Genomic DNA, 19,168 nt, shown 5'->3' with positions numbered 1-19,168 from the left:
TTAAAAGAACAAGCAGGCCTGTGTTTAAATATCAAATGAAATATTTGTCGAAAAATATATAAGTAAAATAGATGTATGGCTTATGTTAGCATCACCTCAGAATGAATAACAAGAACAAGGTCACAGGAAAAAACTAAAATGTGAAAAATGTGTTTAGCAGACATGATGCTAAAAGGAGGTAAGGTTAAATCATGACCCATCAGCCCACAGCCCTGCCACCCCTTTGGCAATTGAAACTTCATATAGAATTTTTGAAAAAAATCTTAATATATAGTCCAAACTCATTTATAACCAAACTGCCATTTCGGCTCTTGAGTGGGATATTTTATAGCAACAGGATCTATTTGCTATTCCTCAGAACACACCTCCCAGTCGCCAAGTTGGTAAGGAAGGCAAGTCTATGTTCTTGTAAAAGGATATATTTTATTTATTCATTGCTTTATTTTATTTATATAACAAGTACTCCCAGGAGTTCAAGGTACTCTTCAAACGACATTGAACAGTGAACACATAAAAATATGCCAAAAGTGAAAAGTCGGACGTAAAAGAGATGTAATAAAAGAAAGGTGGTGTCAAGCAGGTGCAAAAGAATTAAACAGTCCAGAGGAATTTTGTGGATATTTATTTTTCTCCTCTGGGGAGCTCAGTCAGAAGACTCCCAAACCCAGGACAGACATTCCCATGAGGTTGCAAGAACTATGGAGGGAGGGAGAGACTAAACCAAGGATTCCTCATTAGAATCAGTATTATTATTTGTGAAAACTATTTTAAAACTTGGGTCACTGTGAACTTTCGAAGTGATTTATGATTGGTTTTTACGTATAAAATATTTCAATGCCACACCCCTGTCACCACTGCCCACTTCCTTCTATCAATACCTTTACCCCCATTTGCCTCCCACCCATCAATCTGCTTCTATGAGAGGTTCTTTTTTTAAAAAAATAAGTGTGTGCACTGTGGTTTACAGTACTGTTGCTGATAGGGTTTCATTCATAACTCTTTTCCGTCCTTCGGCCCCACCACTTCCTTCTCGTTGAATGCTTCCCTCTAGCATAGAGGTTTTCCTCTACCTGCCCTATCAATACTTGTTCCTCTTACACTCACCAATTCTGTTTTTTCAAATGGAATCTGCTGGGCTACAGGAATAGTATAGACGGTAGGTTGCTTGCCTTACACACAGCTGACCCAGGTTCTATCCCCAGAAACTCATATGGTCCCCCAAGCACCACCAGGAGGGTTCCCTGAGCAAAGAGCCAAGAATACCACACACCCCAGGGCTGCTGGATGTGGCCACAAAACAAGAAAGATAGAATCTGCATGTGGTATGCATATGAACAATATGAATGTGAGGAATGTGAGGGTCGTGGAATACAAAAGGCAGGAAATTCGGGGTGTGTGTGTGATGTGTGTGTTTGTGAAGTGTTTGAAATCTGTCCTAATCCATGAGACATGTAATACAAGCGAAGGCATTTCCCACTTCCCAGCCCCATTCTGCTGCTTCTAAACTCAGTTACTTGTGTGAGTACATTCATGATGACACCAGGACTACCTCTTTGATAGAGATTTATAATGAAACCATACCAGCATGTGGTCCCTATAGTATGTTAAATGCCGTAGTGGAGAGATTGGCAAGTGTGGTATCCTTAGCAGAACTTAGGATACTGTTTGGAGGTAACTGACATTCAGAAAATGAGGGTTTTCTGGCTATTCTGTTAAGTAAACTATTTTCTTTTCAGATGTCTCACATTTCTCCCCCTAACTTCCCATTTCTACAACCAGCATTTAGGTACTTATTTCCCCATGCCTTGCTAATTGAAATAGATTCTTTACTGTCTTTCCTTTCTGTCTAATCTTACTCTTCCAATTACCATGCTGCCACTAAACTGGTTTTGATTACTTCATCAGGTTGTGCCTCTTCTTAAAGTCTAGTGCTCCCAGTTGCCAACCAAGTGCAATAGCTGTTCCCATCTGGCTTCAACAACGCTTTCTCTCAACTCTCATCTTCCAAAATTCCAATCGCAAGCCAAGTTCCATGTAAACAGCATTTTTTTTCGGTGTGTGAAACTGCCTTTAGAATATCCCTCCTCTACTTTGCTGTTTCATTCCCTTTACCTAGAATGCTCTCTCTTGTCATCTTTCCCTTGGCTCAAATGTCATTCCTCCCCACCTCCCCCCTCCTGAAAATTCCTCTGATTAACTCAGCCAGATATGACATTTCCGTTGAACATTTTTGTGTTACTTCTAAGAGTCAGTAAAAATGTCTTCAATCTTGTCATTCCTATTAGAGTCATACTAAAACATTCATCTGCCTAAATTTACAGTGACACATTTCACAGACATTTCAAATAAAACATTAAAAAATAAAAAGTGACACCGATTCCTCATTTTAGAAAATGACACTTCAACCTATCCAATCCAGTTGTTGAAACTAGAAACATCTAAGTCACTCTTACGTTTCCTATTATCAAGTCCTCAATACCCAGTTATCAAGAAATATGTCCATTCTGTCCAAAATGTATCTACACTCCATTAAATTTTACTACAGCTACCTTAATCCAAACTCTCATCTCCCAATAGATAATTGCAACTTCTAACTGATGTCCTTGCTTCCACTCTTGTTACCTACACCTATGTTGTCTTACCACTCCAACCAATGATTTTATTAATATATAACTCAGATCACGTGACTGTGACCCTTCTTTAAAGCCCTTCAGTCACTTTTCATTGCAGTTAGAATACTCTATACTCCTTACATTGTCCTGAAAAACCCCTGCCTATTTCTGATTTGTCCTTTGCTACTCCTAACATATCACTCTTACCCTTAATGTGGTCTTTCTACTAGAATATAATAAGGTCTTGCCTCAGATCCTTTACCCCCACTGGGATGCTCGTATCTCCAGTCTTGGCCTCATCCTTTTGCTCTTTGTGTAACTGTCAGTCTTCTGAAGCCTTCCCAGGCCACCTTGTTCACTAGCACTGCTTCCTGTTCTAAAATATAGCACTTGCCACAACTAGCAATTCTATACTGTTCCATCCTTCAGTAATGTTAATTTGGTACCTACTGTGTGCCATGATGTACAGTTTTTAACATAAAGTCTCATTCCTCCTTCACTAGTAAGTTCTATGGTGGGAAGGGAAATTCCTATTTTCACCAGCAAACATGTGCCAGAGCTTATCACAGTGCCTGGCATACAGTAGGTAATCAGGAAATAATTGTTAGTGAATGAATTTATGACAGGAACTGTTTTGTTCATATCTCAGTCTTCAAAGGCCTAAAACAGCACCTCATTCAGAAAAGGGGTTGGATAAATACCGTATGAGGGAGGTAAATAACAGTCCAGCACATTAAGCTCTAATCATGGAAAAACGGACACATTACTGGCAGGGAATCAGTGTGAGCTGGCCTTGCTTAATGTGTCTCTAGCTGATCTTTGATTTGGTTAATTAGAATACCAAACGAGAACAGGAATCAGGATGTTCTTTACCTCATTCTGAATATTTTCAAAAGGAGTCTCCCTAGCACTCAATTTTAAATACTGAGAAATAAATAATCAAATCAAAGGACATCTATACAGACCAGATCTTGAGAATGAGAACTAAAAAGAACTAAAAAGAACTGGGAAATCTCCAGTTCCTTATTACTTTTACTAAAATACATTACAGTTTTATTTCATAAAAAGGCAGAGGAATCCTCCACAATCAAAAACCAGAGGGCTAAAGAGATAGTATAGAGGGTAAGGTGTTTTCCTTACATGCCAATTTGGGTTCGATTCTCAGCATCTTATATGGTCCCCCAAGAACCTCCAGGAGTGGTTTCTGAGCATAGAATCAGGAGTAACCCCTGAGCACTGCAGGGTGTGCCCCCCCAAAAAATCAACAGGGTAGAGAAATAGTACAGCAGGTAAGGCACTTGCCTTGCATGTCACTGACTCTGGTTTGATTCCTGGGATCACATGGTCCGCTGACCACCAAGCTAGGAGTAGACCACCAAACACTGCGTTGTGTCATCCCCAAGCAAACAAAACAACATGTCTCAAGGAAATCAATCCTCAATCTGTGTGAAGAAGTCATTCAGTACATGAATGCTAGTTGCAGGAACAAATAGGCACCTAGCAGTGGACTAGAGGACTGAAGTGGCCCCAGGGGATAGGAATATTCGCTTGCCCACATCCTATGATTGCAAATAATCTGGTTTAACAATTTGGAGACAGAGGTTTAATTGGCAAGCTCTCAGTTCCCAGAGGCAATCTCCAGCATCAAAGCTTTTTTTCTGTAGCCCCATGTTCACTCTGAAGCCTGGGAGTTTACTTGGGAAAGCTGGGCTGAGCTCAAGCTATTATGTCATTTTTGCCAAATGAATAACCTGTACTTGGCAACAAGAATATCTCTAACTCGTGACTTACATTAGACAGAGATAAAATTCATGAGCCATATCTCCTGATTTGAAAGGTAAGGCACAAGATACAATAACAATAAATGAGATTATTTGAAAGAGCTGACAGTTTGAAGCTATATAAAGGTTTCAATCTTTAAGTGAAGCCCAATGAGTATTGAATTCTCTATTGGAAAATAAAATCTTGAGAATTTTTTTTATTAATTATCCCTAATCCCAAGCTAACCATTTTTATATGAATCACCAAAAATCCACAGCTCACTTTTAGATAATAATAGCTGAAATTTTTGAGCTGTCTTTTATTTACCAAACACCATGTGTCTGCTCACTGAGTCCTTAAGATATATCAAGAAGACCTAAGGCAGGAGCTCAAGAAAGCATTTCAAAAGTCCTGATCTTTTAGATGGCCTAACTTACAAGGAACAGAAAGGTGGAGGTGTGTGGGGAGGGTGTTTCTAGCATAGGGGATAGTATATGAAAAGTGACTACTGGATAGAGGGGTGAATAAGAAACACCATAGAGGGCTTGAGGAAAAGGACACATGATTTGAAGGATGAGGAATGAGGGAACAAGGGGTTGGGAACAACAGCAAGAAATGGTTTTATTAAATTTGCTCAACAAGGGTGCAATCAGATGGCACGGATTAGTTAAAACTTTCCTTACTTTGTCCTGGTGTTTGGGAAATTAACCCTAGTTTGCTGTTCCCTTGTATAAAGCATTTACTTTAGCACTAGAATTTAATAGATGATGACTTGTCCATTGAAATTTTCCATAGAACCTGAATGAAATTAAAAAGTTCTCCCCATCCCCCTTTCCTTCCAATTTCTGGCTTATGTTTTTGCTTTGGTTTCTTTTAGGGAAGACGGGATTGAGGCTGACCCGGTAATGTTGGGAGGTAGGGGAAAGCTACTGGCTCTATGCTCAAGGGATCACATGGTGCCAGGGATTGAACCAAGTTGACTGCATCCAAGATACTATGCTTAACCCCTGTTCTATCTCTCCAGCCCTCTCCTTGGCTTTTGTTTATTTGGTTGTAGGCGGTTGTGCCATACTTGATGGTAATCAGGGACCACACACTATCTCTCTGGCCTGCTCCTAACTTCCATTAATAGAATCTAGTATGTAAGAAGCCTGCTCAAGGTCTTCATGGTATTTAGCCTTTTGCAAAATTTGAACTTGAGAAGTTTGGTCTTTGGAAGAATAACCCCTTATTAATGTCAATTTGGATCTGCAGTAGAAGCTATGCTCTGTCATCTGCCTTTACACCCCAAAGGCATAAACATTCTGTGGTGACTTTGACGATGCCCTTTAGGTCACCAATATGGATAAACACGTGAGCTTTTTGTTGAGGATCTGCTCTATGCTCTGACCATGCTCTGAGGCAGATATCATCCCCATTTTTACAGGCAAGTGTACTGAAGAGTAAAGAATTGAAGTGCTGTTCCCCAAAACGCACAGATAATAGAGTGCGGTGACAAAAGCAGGCCCAGCTTTTCCTGATGCCAGACCCCAGGTTTTTTTCCCACTCCACCATTACCTTGAAAATGATTAGTCTCCTCTTCTCCCTTTTGGTAATAAAATACTAAAATCAACTCACATCAGTAGGAATTCCCAAGGAAGAAAGTTCTACAATCTCAGACAATGTTTAACGGCCCTCATGATCAGGAAATTATTCACTTATGTAACGAGTATCCCTCCCAACAACGTGCAAGTTCATGTCCTCTTGACTGCGTTTTTCACGCAGAGCTGTTTCTTGGCAGCATTCCTGATATCAAAACAGCCATAGAGATCCTAATATTACACTCCAGGAGGTCTTGGACTTATTGACCTCTGCTTGTGAGTGTTCTCACTGGTTCCTTTAAAAGGACACAACCTATCCCTCCCCAGACAGTGCTGAGTTGGGCAAGTCTCTTGTGGAGTGAAAAAGTGACACTCAAGAACATATTGGTTTATTATTACATGGAGAGGAATCAAATTAACCACTCAGTGTGCCTCTGGAATTGACAAGAGGAAGATGCTACCACCTTTCTCATTTGCCTCCATTTTTAAAACTTGTATCATTTGGTTGAAGGATATTTAATATTACTGAGTCTTTCTGCTCCATGCCCAACACCCATTCAAACCTCAAATATCCATTGTCCCTGAATTTGCGTACCATATAAAAAATCCATTCATCTAATCTTCTCACTCCTTTTAGGGCTAAGCTGAGAACACCCATGATTTCTTGTGTCCATGGTAAATCTAGGCTGAATGTGTTTCTCTCCCTAAAAAATGTACTTGCTCCTTAATCAAGTCATTCAGTTCCTTTACACCAAAGGAGTAAGGCCTTTACAATATCATCTGATATCCTTTGTGAAAGATGCATATCTACCCTCTTGAAACCCATTGGGTAAGACAACAAATAAATTCAAGTGAAAAGACTGCAAAGAGGGGCTGGAGCAATAGTACAGAGGGTAAGGCATGAATCCAACCCAGGTTCAATCCCTGGCACCCTTTATGGTGCTCAAAGCCTGCTTAGAGTGATCCCTGAGTAGTGATCCAGGAGTAAGCCTGGAGCACTGCTGGCTGTGGTAAAAATGAAAAAAAAAAGACTAGAAAGAGCATCTTCTCTTGGTACTTTAGGTGTGATTGGTATGACCCTTGAGCAACCCAGATAGACTGTATTCAATAGTAACTGTTAGAATAATTGGAGGGAAAAGGCTAAGAAATTCTGGATTGCCTGCCACACAGCTCATACTCACCTAGCATCTAATTTGACATCCCACTGCACTTGCTTCTGTCTGTTTGAAAGCTTGCAAGCTTTCTCAGTGCTATCACTGCAAAGTCTTAGGCAAGTAGAAATCTTCAGAAAGCCTTCCTAGTAGTTGACTACGGTGCCATTCTGGAGGAATGGGACTTCAAGGACAACAGGAAATTGGAACCTACCTGATGATTTGCTTTTACATATACTACATACTGTTTTGTTGGGACCTAAGACTTGTTTTGTGGAGAATGCTCAGAATTTATTGTGGGTTAGTGTTAGTTAGAAATTACTTAGATTCAAGAAAGTGGTAAATTGTGTGAAGTGAGGAAGGTGGTTAGATTATAGCCTCTGCATGGCTTTGCCTGATAACAGCCTGTTAATATTTTATCTGCAATCACATCATAGTTTGTAGTGAGCCACCACTTAAAGAAAAAGGGAGCGATAACCTGCTGGACTTCCTGTTTGAGGCTTTTTCCCGTTGAGATAATACAACTTCTCATTAAAGGTAGGAGCCGCTTGGGCCAGGAGATCAAGCTGGATGAAGGCCAGGTGTCAATCAACTGAGGAGAGGCATATGTACTTCCTAGCTTAGGGCCTTGGCGTTCCAGAGTGGGTAGCTGATAGCACAAATCAATCCTCTTGTCTACATATCCAGGCTGATTGGGAAGGAACAGTTATCCCTGCAGGGTTTCATTTCTGTGCCACCAGAACTGTACTCATTCTCTTTTTGTTGTTTTTTGGGGCTAAACCCAATGGTGTTCAGGACTTACTTTTGGCTCTGTGCACAGGGATAACTCCTTGCAGAACTCAGGCACCATACATGGTTCTGAAGACTGAAACCAGGATGGCCACATGTAAGGCCCTACCTGTTATACTCTCAACCCAGCCCTCTTTTCAGATGTCTTTTAACCACTGTTTTTCCTCTGGTCCTGAGATTTTTCTCAGGTTGCCTCAATGGGCAATGAGTCTGCTCCATAATAGTTTTGGAGACATATCCAAGAGAAGGAGATGAGGAGAGAAAGACTGGGGCCCAGGTCACTGTCTCCATCAGAGCCACTTTGTTTGAGGGAAATGCATAGTTCTGGGTATGCTAAAAGCATAATATTCTCACCTTAGTCCCTCCAAGTCCCACTATTTCTCCATTTCCTGTGCTCCTTTAGCTAGAAGGAGTTTCTCTGGACAGTTCTTTTCCCAGAAACTCAAATAGTGCTAGACCTTCATTTCATATAAATGGAGACTTGAGGTGACCTCCATGGCTATTTTTTTTAAAAAAAAAATGAGCTCCCGACACTCTTATCTTTGACTCTTTGTCCATGTCTCTAACCGAACAGACCATGTTGTTCCCTGTATCACAGTGAGATGTGCATATCTTATCTCCTCTAGATCAGCTATTAGCTCCTACAAGGTATAGACTTTACTGTGTTTGCCCTTGTTGCCCTACCACCCTTTAGCACATTGCCTGACATGGAGAGTATAGTTAGCATAGGTTGTCCAGGTGACAGACTAGAGAGAGGGATGAATGGATGTTTTGCTGGAGGAAGCTCTTTCAGAAAGTCTGAGCTTGGCTTGCTGCAATATGAAATAAATAACCATTTTTGACCTTTTTTCCCCCATTAACCATCACACTAGCAGTGGGTCACTAAGGTCCCAAGGGGGAGAAAACGTGAGTCACACTGTTATCAGAGATATGAGGGAGGGCTGAAATATCTCACCTTGTGCAAGGGTCAGAGCCATGTGGTGGGGGCAAAACACAATGGCCTTTTTAACCCCTTGGTCCATGGTTAATCTAAATTACTTTATGATGGGAGGCAATGGGGTGAGCTAAACACTGTTCAACTTGGACACAGATGCAGGAAAAGTTCTAGGAAACTGTTTAGACATGGCTTTTCTTGCTTAACCAGCCCAAGAGTACAGTTGCTCTTTGTCAGGTCTACTCAGGTTTCTCTAGCTGAGAATGAACTTCTAACTTCTGCCATAGAATCTTTCCAGATTATAGGGAAGGAGTACTTACCTCCCAGACAGCGTCATGCTAAGAAGAAGGGATACTCTTAGCTCTGTTTCTCTCCAACGTGCTTATATTCCAGTAGCAGCAAGCGGGACTGCAGAACTCTGAAGTGCAACAGGGATCAGTGCATCCTTCGAGAGACCATCCCAGACTCGTATTATGGTGGGAAGAATTTCAAAGTTGATGAACTCTGGTATGATGAGTGTAAGGAAATGACTATTCTGAGATTCCATTTGGCTACCTAGAACACACCTACGTTGTTGGGGTATTTGGAGGATGCAATGAAATCATAGGCATGAACGTTATTTGGCTATCAGGTAGGGCACCATCAAAGCCCAGACTGCTGTCCCACTCATCAGTGCAGAGTCAGCAAGAAGCATGCACGCTGACCTCCAGAGGCCCCACTTAGCAACTCTGTGACTCTTGATGTCATATCAGAGACATGACTTATTAAGCTTTGGTCCATAGAGCCTTTCCTCTCCATCTTTATTCCTATATATTACCACTAAATTTAATTGGGTTTGGAAATGTCAGGGTCCTAGCCTCTGTATCAAATAGCACTCTTTTTAGGAGTGTAAGCATAGTGCTGGGTATACAGCTTCATTGTACTGAGACCCACATGACGTGATTAAGCTGAACCTTGTAGAGTCCCTTTATTGTGCTATCACAGTTAACATTGTTATGAATTAGGTTTTGTTCATCTGCCATAAGGTGATAACAGGATAAAATTGCAGGCCCTCTTAGTCTCTCATACCTCCAGCATTAAGGGAATTTGATCCTTGGTGTGTGTCTTAGTCAAATGAGGATGTGATGTCCACATTTCTGACCCTGCCATAATGGAGCAGCTAGGAAATCCATGGTCCTCCACAGCAGGAAGGAAAGTTCTAGGTAGCACACGGTGAATTGTTTCTTCTCACAGTCTCCCATTCATGGGAGACCAGGAGAATTTGTGTGTTCCCAATGTTACCCTACTGGCCACAAACTATTTTCCTTAGGGTGTATAGGAGGAATTAATAGATCCTTACTATTGACCATTAATATTATTTCATCTGCTGACTCCTATTTTGTGAGTTAGAATGTTGGTGAACTTATACCAATTGTGTGACTGGGGAAACCTCTTATGTAAGTCTAAGTTTCCTCATCTGACTAATTGCAATGAAGAAATTCATTATACCAAATTTATAACAATGTTTAAAAGAATGAAAGGAATTCACACACAGACATTTAATAAGTTAAATACTTCACATGGAAAGGAGGAGCCATAAGCAAGATACAAAGGTTAATTTCTCCAGAAAGGCGGGCTGATCTTGCTTTCTTAATGTCTGCAGTAAAAGCCAGAATATTTTATCCACCCAATGTAGAGAAAGACTTTCTTCCATCCTATCCTTCCCTTAGCCCTTTCCTATCCATCATACTTGTATTTTCTGGGCTACCTTGAATTAAGAAAAACAATTACTCAAGCAACAAGTATTTATTAATCTGTGTGCCCAGAAGCCTTACAAATAGCTCAAAATATGGCCCGTAACCTCCAAGAGTTTACAATACATATGTAGAATCACAGACACACACACAAAGGTTAACTTAATCAAAATTTACAAGTGATAAGCATCAAAGAAGCAATTTATACATCGAAGGTTGCAGGGCAGAGGGGTAGGGGAGGAATGGAGTGATCAGAAGTGGCTCAGTGAAGGAAATGGTAATGAGCTTGCTCTCCCTGTATGAGAAAGACTTGGCTAAAGGGAAAGGGCCTTGTATTGTGCAAGAACAATGTATACATAGGTAAGAAGGCAGAAACATGAAAGGCATGTTAAATCAAATTAAGGAACTCCTACTGGCACTGAGATTTGTAGGGGTGTATTGGAGTTTGTCAGTAGATGATCATACTTAGGCTGATGAGGGAAAATGACTGGTTTGCCTGAGACACCTAGTCCAAGCCCCCATCAAAAGAAAAATGGCGCATTTCATGCTCTACCGCTAGAACTGTATTTCTACCTGGGAAACATTCTCTATTCTCCAACCCTACAGATATCCTAGGCCATTGATGTGCTAGCACTCAGATCAAGGCTCCAGCACCTTGAACACCATTGCTTCATACTGGAGACCTGAGATGACTTCTAGAAACTCTGGAATGTCTGGCAAAGGTTGGTGGGGACTATACAAAGTATGACAGAGCTAATTGGGTGCTGCAATCTTTCAGAGCCCATAGAGCTTTGTGGATGAACCCAGGGACCTGACTCAGGCTTTAAGCTGATGTTGCACATGGCAGACTCTCTGACCTGAGGAAAACCCACCAGAGCCCCCATCATCCATCCAGTTCCCATGTGCCCACTCAGCATTTTAGATACCCAAGTCCTTTCTCAGACATCAGGGAGTGGTATCATCCTCCCCCACCTCTCCCATGTTGCCATCCCACAGCCAAGGGTTATCTCTAGAAAAACCAATTTTCCTATTCCTAAGGAAACCCGAGTGGAAACTCTTAGTCTTGCTGTTTAACAGGAGTGCCCTAAAGGAGGCGGGGGAAGGAGGCAGGGCTTCAGGGAAAGCTGGGGCTGCAGCTTCTGAGGCAGTTCCTCAGGGAAGTCAGTCAGCTGCTGCATTGAATATCCATAATGTCTTCTATGAACAGTCCTCTATCTGTCGGCTAGAATACCAATCCACAAGCATGAGGAGATTTGGACAAATGCCTTTGGCAGTGGTTCTGTTCTTGTTGTTCAGCTGCTTTTTCTCCCCTCTCATTTCACACCCAGTTTTTCTAGGTTCGCTCGGACTGTGGGATGATGCTTTTCAGTTTATTCACAAAGCAGTTCAGACAATGTGGAGTCATAACATAACAAGACGGGGCTGGATGTGCTGTTACTGGCCAATTGGAAGGTTCTTTTTGAGGGGGGATTGATAATTAAGTCAGAGAAATGCCCATAAAATCCACCAGTTCTCCTTTCCTCTTAGAGAGAGGGTCCTTGATTAAAGAGCAAGTAAGTCAGTGGGGTGTGAAGAATAGTTTGTCAGACGAATTCCCAGATGAACCAAATTGCATACAGGAGCCTCTGTGGTCTGACCCAGCCTAGGAAATTGGGGCTTGGAGCTGTGGGCTAGAATTCAGGGCTGGGGATATAAGGCAGCCAAGGTGAAGGGCAAAGAAAGGGTGTCTTTGCAAGCATCTTGACAATCCAACCTACGCACTGTCATACCAGCTCCCACTTCTGCCTTTGCTTGATCCAGCAGCCACAGTCTATCCTCAGCAGCACCTTCTGACATCCTTCAGTGGCAATGCCCCTCACCTGTGGCCCTGGCAGGTTGGCCACTGTTTGTCACAGACCCAGCCACCCCCAGCTCTGGCCCCTGGTTCTTCACACATACCCTGTTAGGCTGTAGGAGTTAAACTCATTCTTGGTTTTGGATGGTTGAACAGGCCTTGGAGAGCTCCTCGTGGTGAGGGGCTGAGCCTGGTAGGCATCATAGTAGTTGGGGCGATTTCGCTGGGACGTACAGGAAAAGCAGAGGATGATTCCACCTCCCAGGGAGAACAGGGAGGAAATAATGCCCAAGTAAAGTGCCTCTCCAATTTCAAATTTCATGCTGTCAGGAACCAGTGGGGAGTAGAAGTCCCGCAGGATTCCATGAAGATTCCAGGCAACCGGGATGAAGCCCAAAAGGCCCCCAAGGAAGAATAAGACTCCGCCCACCACAGCCACTTTGTCTTTGACGTGGGAGTTCTGGCAGAAGACTGTGCATCTCATGCCGACCACAGAGATAATGCAGGCCAGTGAGGAAATGGCGCTGGACGTTACCATCATGGCCTGGGCTGCCTGGATGTCGGCAGGCAGGCCTAGAAGGGTGCTGTAGATATCACACTGGGTGATGCCTGTGCTATGAGTGGCACACTCCATCCAGAGGCCCTTGGAAAAGCCGACTGCTGTCACAATGCTAGCACCAACGTAAGAGCTTGTTCGCCAGCTGGGAAGCAGCATGGCCACCACCGTGCCCAACAGCCCCAGAAGGCCCAGGATGTAGCCTATAAGTTGGAGGCTGAGGGAGGCCATGGCAGACTTCTCCAAGGAAATGTCTTCAGGCCTCGTTCCTTCCTCTTCTGGCTGCAGCTCTTGAGTTTTGGATTCCGGCCTCTAATCCCTCATTTCAGAGCATTACTGCTAGGCTGACTTCTTTCCTCCTTAGAAGATTCTGTGGGTGGCCACAAGCAGGCTCAAGAAGGCATCTAGAAGACCTAAAAAAATCCATAAACCAGATTAAATATTGACCAGAAGCTTATGAGAAACTAGAAAATGCTGAATGCCTTTTGACCTTTGTTATCTTTAGAAATAACACATGAGAAAGGAAGAAAAAAAACTTTGAAAGTGGAGCCAAAATGTCAGCGCCTCCTGCGTAGGCACATGCTTTAGATTGGCAAATAGACAAAGCCAGGGGCCAGACAGGTGGCTGCTTTCCGAGAAGGTAGTGGCAGTTGTGACTATGTTAACTCTGAGTCAGGCTGTTGGCTGGCATGATTCTGTCTCTAAGGCTTGCTGTTTAACACATTGCCCAGCAACAGTGCCATGGGGCCCCTCGATTGCAGACTGAGGCCAAACTCCAGGATACTGAATCAGGAGGAGCAGGTCCTAGTATATAGCCTTGGACTCCAGGTAATCAAAGGCCTCCGGAATCTTTAAAGGACTGTAGAGCAGTGGTCTGGCCCTTGCTCATCATGTCCAAGGTGAAAACAGATTCCAAGGCAGTTGGGGCAAGCAAAAAACTTTCAGTGTATACTCTGAAAGTTCATGTCCTCACAGAAACCACCCAATTCCCCTTCCACTGGCTAACCTATGGCCTCCTCAAGGTATCACAGTTCAGACAGTTCCTCTCTGCTTTCCTCAGAAATATCCATCAAGGGGACTGGAACGATAGCACAGTGGGTAGGGCGTTTGCCTTGCACGCAGCCAACCCGGGTTCAAATCCCAGCATCCTATATGGTACCCCGAGCACCACCAGGAGAAATTCCTGAATGTAGAGCCAGGAGTAACCACTGTGCATTGCTGGGTGTGACCTAAAAAGCAAAAAAAAAAAGAAAGAAAGAAAGAAAGAAAGAAAGAGAGAGAGAGAAAGAAAGAAAGAAAGAAAGAAAGAAAGAAAGAAAGAAAGAAAGAAAGAAAGAAAGAAAGAAAGAAAGAAAGAAAGAAAGAAAGAGAGAGAGAGAGAGAGAAAGAAAGAAAGAAAGAAAGAAAGAAAGAAAGAAAGAAAGAAAGAAAGAAAGAAAGAAAGAAAGAAAGAAAGAAAGAAAGAAAGAAAGAAGGAAAGAAAGAAAGAGAAAGAAAGAAAGAAAGAAAGAAAGAAAGAAAGAAAACAATATCCATCAACCCTGCACATGCTAGGTGTTGTTGGAGAAATCAGGAAAAAAGCACGTTGTTCCAGGGCCCAGTGGACCCTGAAATTCTCAATAGTATTTTATGGGTGCTAGGGTGAAAAGAGGATAGAGAAGGCATTCTGCAATAGAGGACTTTGTGAAAGGCACAATTCTGAACTAATGCTTTCGAATCTCAGAATTGCTCACAATTTTTTTGATGTTCCAGGAGTGCCCATTTTTGCCAACTTCAAGACACTAAGTGTCAAGGTCATTACACTTACTTTCCCCAGTGTACCAGAGCCTCTAGCAATAGGTTTTTAGCCAAATGTTTCAACAATTTAATTTTAGCCTTCCTCAAGTTTTCCCTTTCTCCTTTCATATGCTAAATGTGAATATTTTCAGAAACTCAATTTTTTTTAAATCTCAGTCGACACTGTATCCTAGAGCGTACAGATTTACCTCCTGACTTGTCTCTTAGCTATCAATTGGTATTCCTTAGTCTTTATTTCCAGAATAGAATTTCCAGACTTCCAGAGAAATAACCTACTTAGAATGTTCACTTGGAGGGCTGGAGTGATAGTATAGTGGGTATGGCACTGGCCTTTCATGCGGCTGACCCAGGTTGATTCCCTGAACCACATCTGGTCTCCTGAGACCATCGGAGTGATCCCTGAGCAGAGTCAGGAGTAAGCCCTGAGCACAGGAAGTGTGGTACAAAAACCAAAACAAAACAAAAACAATGTCCACATGGAAATTTCACAGTATTTCAAGTGTAACATTATAAAGAGAACTCATCCTCTATTCCATTGCACCCTCTCTAAATAGCTTCATCTCGGCTTCTTTTGTGGTCACCAAATTCCATTACTTAGCCATCTCAGTGGATCAAAATCATAGGAGTAATCCTTGACATCTCCCTCATACTTATCCCTCACTCTCTCTAATCACTGTGCACCAATTCTATATCATGGTTATACCTCAGATCCACAGAGCTCCTTTATCCATCCCCACTGCTGCTTCCTCATTTCAGGTGGCATTGTCCTTTGTTCATGAACTAGAGAAACGACTTCTTAACTGATCTTCCACTCTCACCTCCTCCAATTCATTATCCACAATGTTGCTAAGGTGATCTTTCAAGGTATTAATCTGGTCAAGTCAATTCTCCATATAAAATATTCCCGTAGTTCCCTATAGACTAAAGAATAAAGTCCAAACTCTTTGTGATCTATGATCTCTTAAATTTCCATATCTTGCCATTGCCCTCCACATACCCTAACTCTTGCTGAGTCGAATTACTCTTACTTGCTCAAATTGTTTTTTGTTTCTAAACCAGAGTTCAGCTGTCTTTTTATGTGGAATTTCTAACATTTGTCTCCCTCTATTTAACATTTGTCTTGTACTTTAGGGTTCAGCTCAGATGTCTTTTCTCCTTGTCTGGGTAAAATCTTCTTCCTCTATGTTCTTATTGCAACTTGTGCTTACTTATAGCAAAAGTAACCAAGGTAATATGTACTGTAAAGTGTTTCCCATGTGACCATTATATGCCCTTGAAATGTGTTAACTCAACACAGTAACCATTTATGATATGTATAAATGAGAAACTCAGATACAGGTGATACTGAATTATACTGCACTTTCTTGTTTAATCCTTATTCTTCTTCACCAGTCTGAGTTATTTGAGATCAAGGGCTATTTACTATACATTTCTATATTAAGTTTCTTTCACAGGCACAACCCAGAAAAAAAGGTCCAAAAATTCCTTTTTTCAGTGACTGAATAAAAATAATAAGGACCTCATATTTCCGTTTGCATGGTGACAGGTGGGGGTGTGGAGTAGGGGTGGAGATAGAATATGGGAACACTGGTGGGGGATTAATGTTGAGATATTATATGCCTAAAACTCAACTATCAATAACTTTGTAAATCAGGTTCTTTAATGAAATAAAATTATAAAAAATAAAAATAAGTAAATAAGATTAAAAAAGAAAAATAATAAATACTGAGGCTTCAGAGACAATAAGAGATGGCTTTTCTAAATCAGTGAGTGACACATAGATGTAAGAAACCAGAGCCACCTTAGAAAACATTGACATAGGGTATTCAAAGAAGGACAAGGAGGGAGAGGGAAATAGAGAGGAAGAGAAACAAAAAGAAAGAACACAGAAACATAGTAATAGAGGAGAGAAAATAACAAAACCATTTTATATGTATATAAAAATACCATTTTATATGTATATAAATTTGCTGAAAATGTATCTCTTATATCCAATTCTAAACACTTTGAAGGAAGAAACAGTATATTCAGCTTCTGTGGCAGCAGTGGCACATAGCTGATAGTCAAGACTATTCATCACTGAAGAATATGGCAATGTCAGTGTTGATGCAAAGAAACATGGACTGAAGCCAGTGAAACATTTGCTCGTTGGTGGGGAAGGAAATCTAGCTTGAATCTCTGTCATTCACTACATGTGATGCCAAGCAAGTCCTTTCTAGGCACTGGTTTTCTTTTTTTAAAATTTTTTATTAGAGAATTACTGTGATGTACAGTTACAAACTTATGAACTTTTGTGTTTGCATTTCACTCATACAGTGATTGTTTACCCGTCCCTCCACCAGTGCCCAGGGACTGGTTTTCTTACTGTCAACATAACCACAATTCTACCTTTTCTGACCAAAGCTATACATCACCCAGGAGCTTACAATGCTGCTTTGCAGTCCTTCTCCCTCTCCTTGTGACAACTGCAGATACCTAATACTTTATATGTACTCCTTACCCTACCTTTCCACGCTCTGTAGTTTGTATCCTATATTGACTGTTGTCTTCGCAAACAAGAGTCTTAGACAAACCCTTTCATGCTGATGTTTCTACCTCTTTGCACTTCACCTCTATGTTCAGACTTATTTCATTAGTTTTACACTGAAAACATTATCAACAGGGTTATTAACAATCCTTGTCCCCAAACCCAAATGTGAGTGTGATCATACAAGAAGAGTCTGTCTCCAGAGGCAGACCTGACTCAGTAGGAAAAGAATTAGGAAAAGGGTTGAAAATTGGTTTGGGGCAGGAAGGGTAGAGTCACATAATGCCATCACTGAGGCTTGGCCTCTTTAGTCTGACTTGGCATAGCTGGGCAAGAAGAAGAACAAATTTTTGGAGTTTATCCAATTGGAAGAAATGGCCCAATGGGAATAGCATTTAGCCAAAGTCGGAAAGGCAAGGGTGAACAGAAAAGCAAGTGATTAGGTAGCTGGTTTAGGTTAGATTTTGCTTTGTTTGCATGTGGGCAGTAGAGAGTTTAGAGATCTGAAGGCTACCTTCCCATCGCTGTTAACCTGGAACCAGTTGAGAAAGTTCCCTCCCTCACTTCTCCAGGCCCTGAGAATGAATTTACTTATCTCCAACTTTGAGTCTCACATAAGGTAACAAGGAAAGGAAGCCACTTTGGCCAATGTAGGAGACTAAGCAGCTGTTATTAGAAGCAGTCATCTTCAAACTCTTCTCTTTAAGGAGATCATCCTAGAAGTCAAGCCTGACTACTTGGAAGAAACAGAAATCTAAACCTGACCAGCTGAATCTGACTTCTGGGCTTGGGGCCAACATACCCCAGGGTCCAAAGGCTGAACAAGAAGGCTTCATTTAGGATCCTTACCTAATCTTCCTTAGGGGAGGGATTAAAAAGGCAGGAGAGGATTAGGAGAGTCAAGATTGACAACAGCTTCTGAATTAACTCCTTCTTGCCTGGGCAATTGCCCTGCTAGATTTCCATTTCTTGTTCTATGAGTTATGCACATTACTCCATTTGGGGCACCTACAGGAGAATGAGTGGATCAGAATAATTGGGTTCTCAAGTCCAGAAAGGACTTATATAAGCATCCATTGGAGGATGGAGTCCTCCTTTCTCCATCTCTTGGTCTCAAAGTTATTCAGAGGTATCAGAGATGTCTTCCCACTTATGCTTGCTGAGAGCTTTGGCAAGTGGCAAAGCCATTCCCTCAGAGTCCTAAACTTTATAAACTGCTTTATGGACAAAGTAAAAGTTTGTCTTTGGTGCAGGTCACCTTACTTCTGCATCAATTGATGGCAATTTGAATGACAAAAAGAGAACCTGGGAGATTTTCTAATTTCTTTTTAAAAAAGATGAGTTTTGCCATAGTGATCAAGAAAGCCTCTCACTTCAGAATTCTGGAAGACACTAAAGGGCAGAATTTAGAAAACAGGCATTACCCATAATCCCCAATTTATTTGAGCTATAAGTGTTTTATTTCCAACTCCATTTTCAAAAGGACACATGAGAATACAGCACAATCAGTATTTTTTTGCTTTTTATTGCGATAAGAATTTTAAAGATCTTCTTACCAGCTCTTTTTTTACAGTGCCAGGTTATGTACTATAGTCACTATACTATAAATTACATCCTCAGGAATTGTTCATCTTACTACTGAAAGTTTGTCCTGTTGACCACCTTTATCCATTTTCCTGATGTCCTATATTTTGCTCCTGGGCAATAACCAACCAGATTTTTTTATTTACGAAATTGATTGTTGTTTTCAATTTAATATTAAACCAAGTTCCTATATTGTTTTTATGTGATTTCTTTTGCTTAGCTTAATGCCCTCAAAATCTATCCATGTCATGAAAAAGGCAGGATTCCATTCAATAAAGGACTCTCTCAGGACAGACTTGCGAACAAGTGG

General features: G+C 41.5%; 1 protein-coding gene across 1 annotated transcript; it reads right to left on the bottom strand.

Moving 5' to 3' along the window:
* Positions 1-12,488: 12,488 nt before the first annotated feature.
* On the bottom strand, positions 12,489-13,181 carry CLDN2 (claudin 2). The gene has a single exon (XM_004606317.3). It carries the CDS (start codon positions 13,179-13,181, stop codon positions 12,489-12,491), a length of 693 nt encoding a protein of 230 aa, XP_004606374.1.
* Between the last annotated feature and the right edge of the window lie 5,987 nt (positions 13,182-19,168).

This window comes from Sorex araneus, chromosome X, assembly GCF_027595985.1.
Source record: "Sorex araneus isolate mSorAra2 chromosome X, mSorAra2.pri, whole genome shotgun sequence".
Lineage (NCBI taxonomy): Eukaryota > Metazoa > Chordata > Mammalia > Eulipotyphla > Soricidae > Sorex > Sorex araneus.
This window is presented reverse-complemented; position numbering and strand designations above follow the sequence as displayed.

Coding starts and splice junctions, on each gene's coding strand:
- CLDN2 (XM_004606317.3), bottom strand. CDS start 13,181: ATGGCCTCCCTCAGCCTCCAACTTATAGGCTACATCCTGGGCCTTCTG.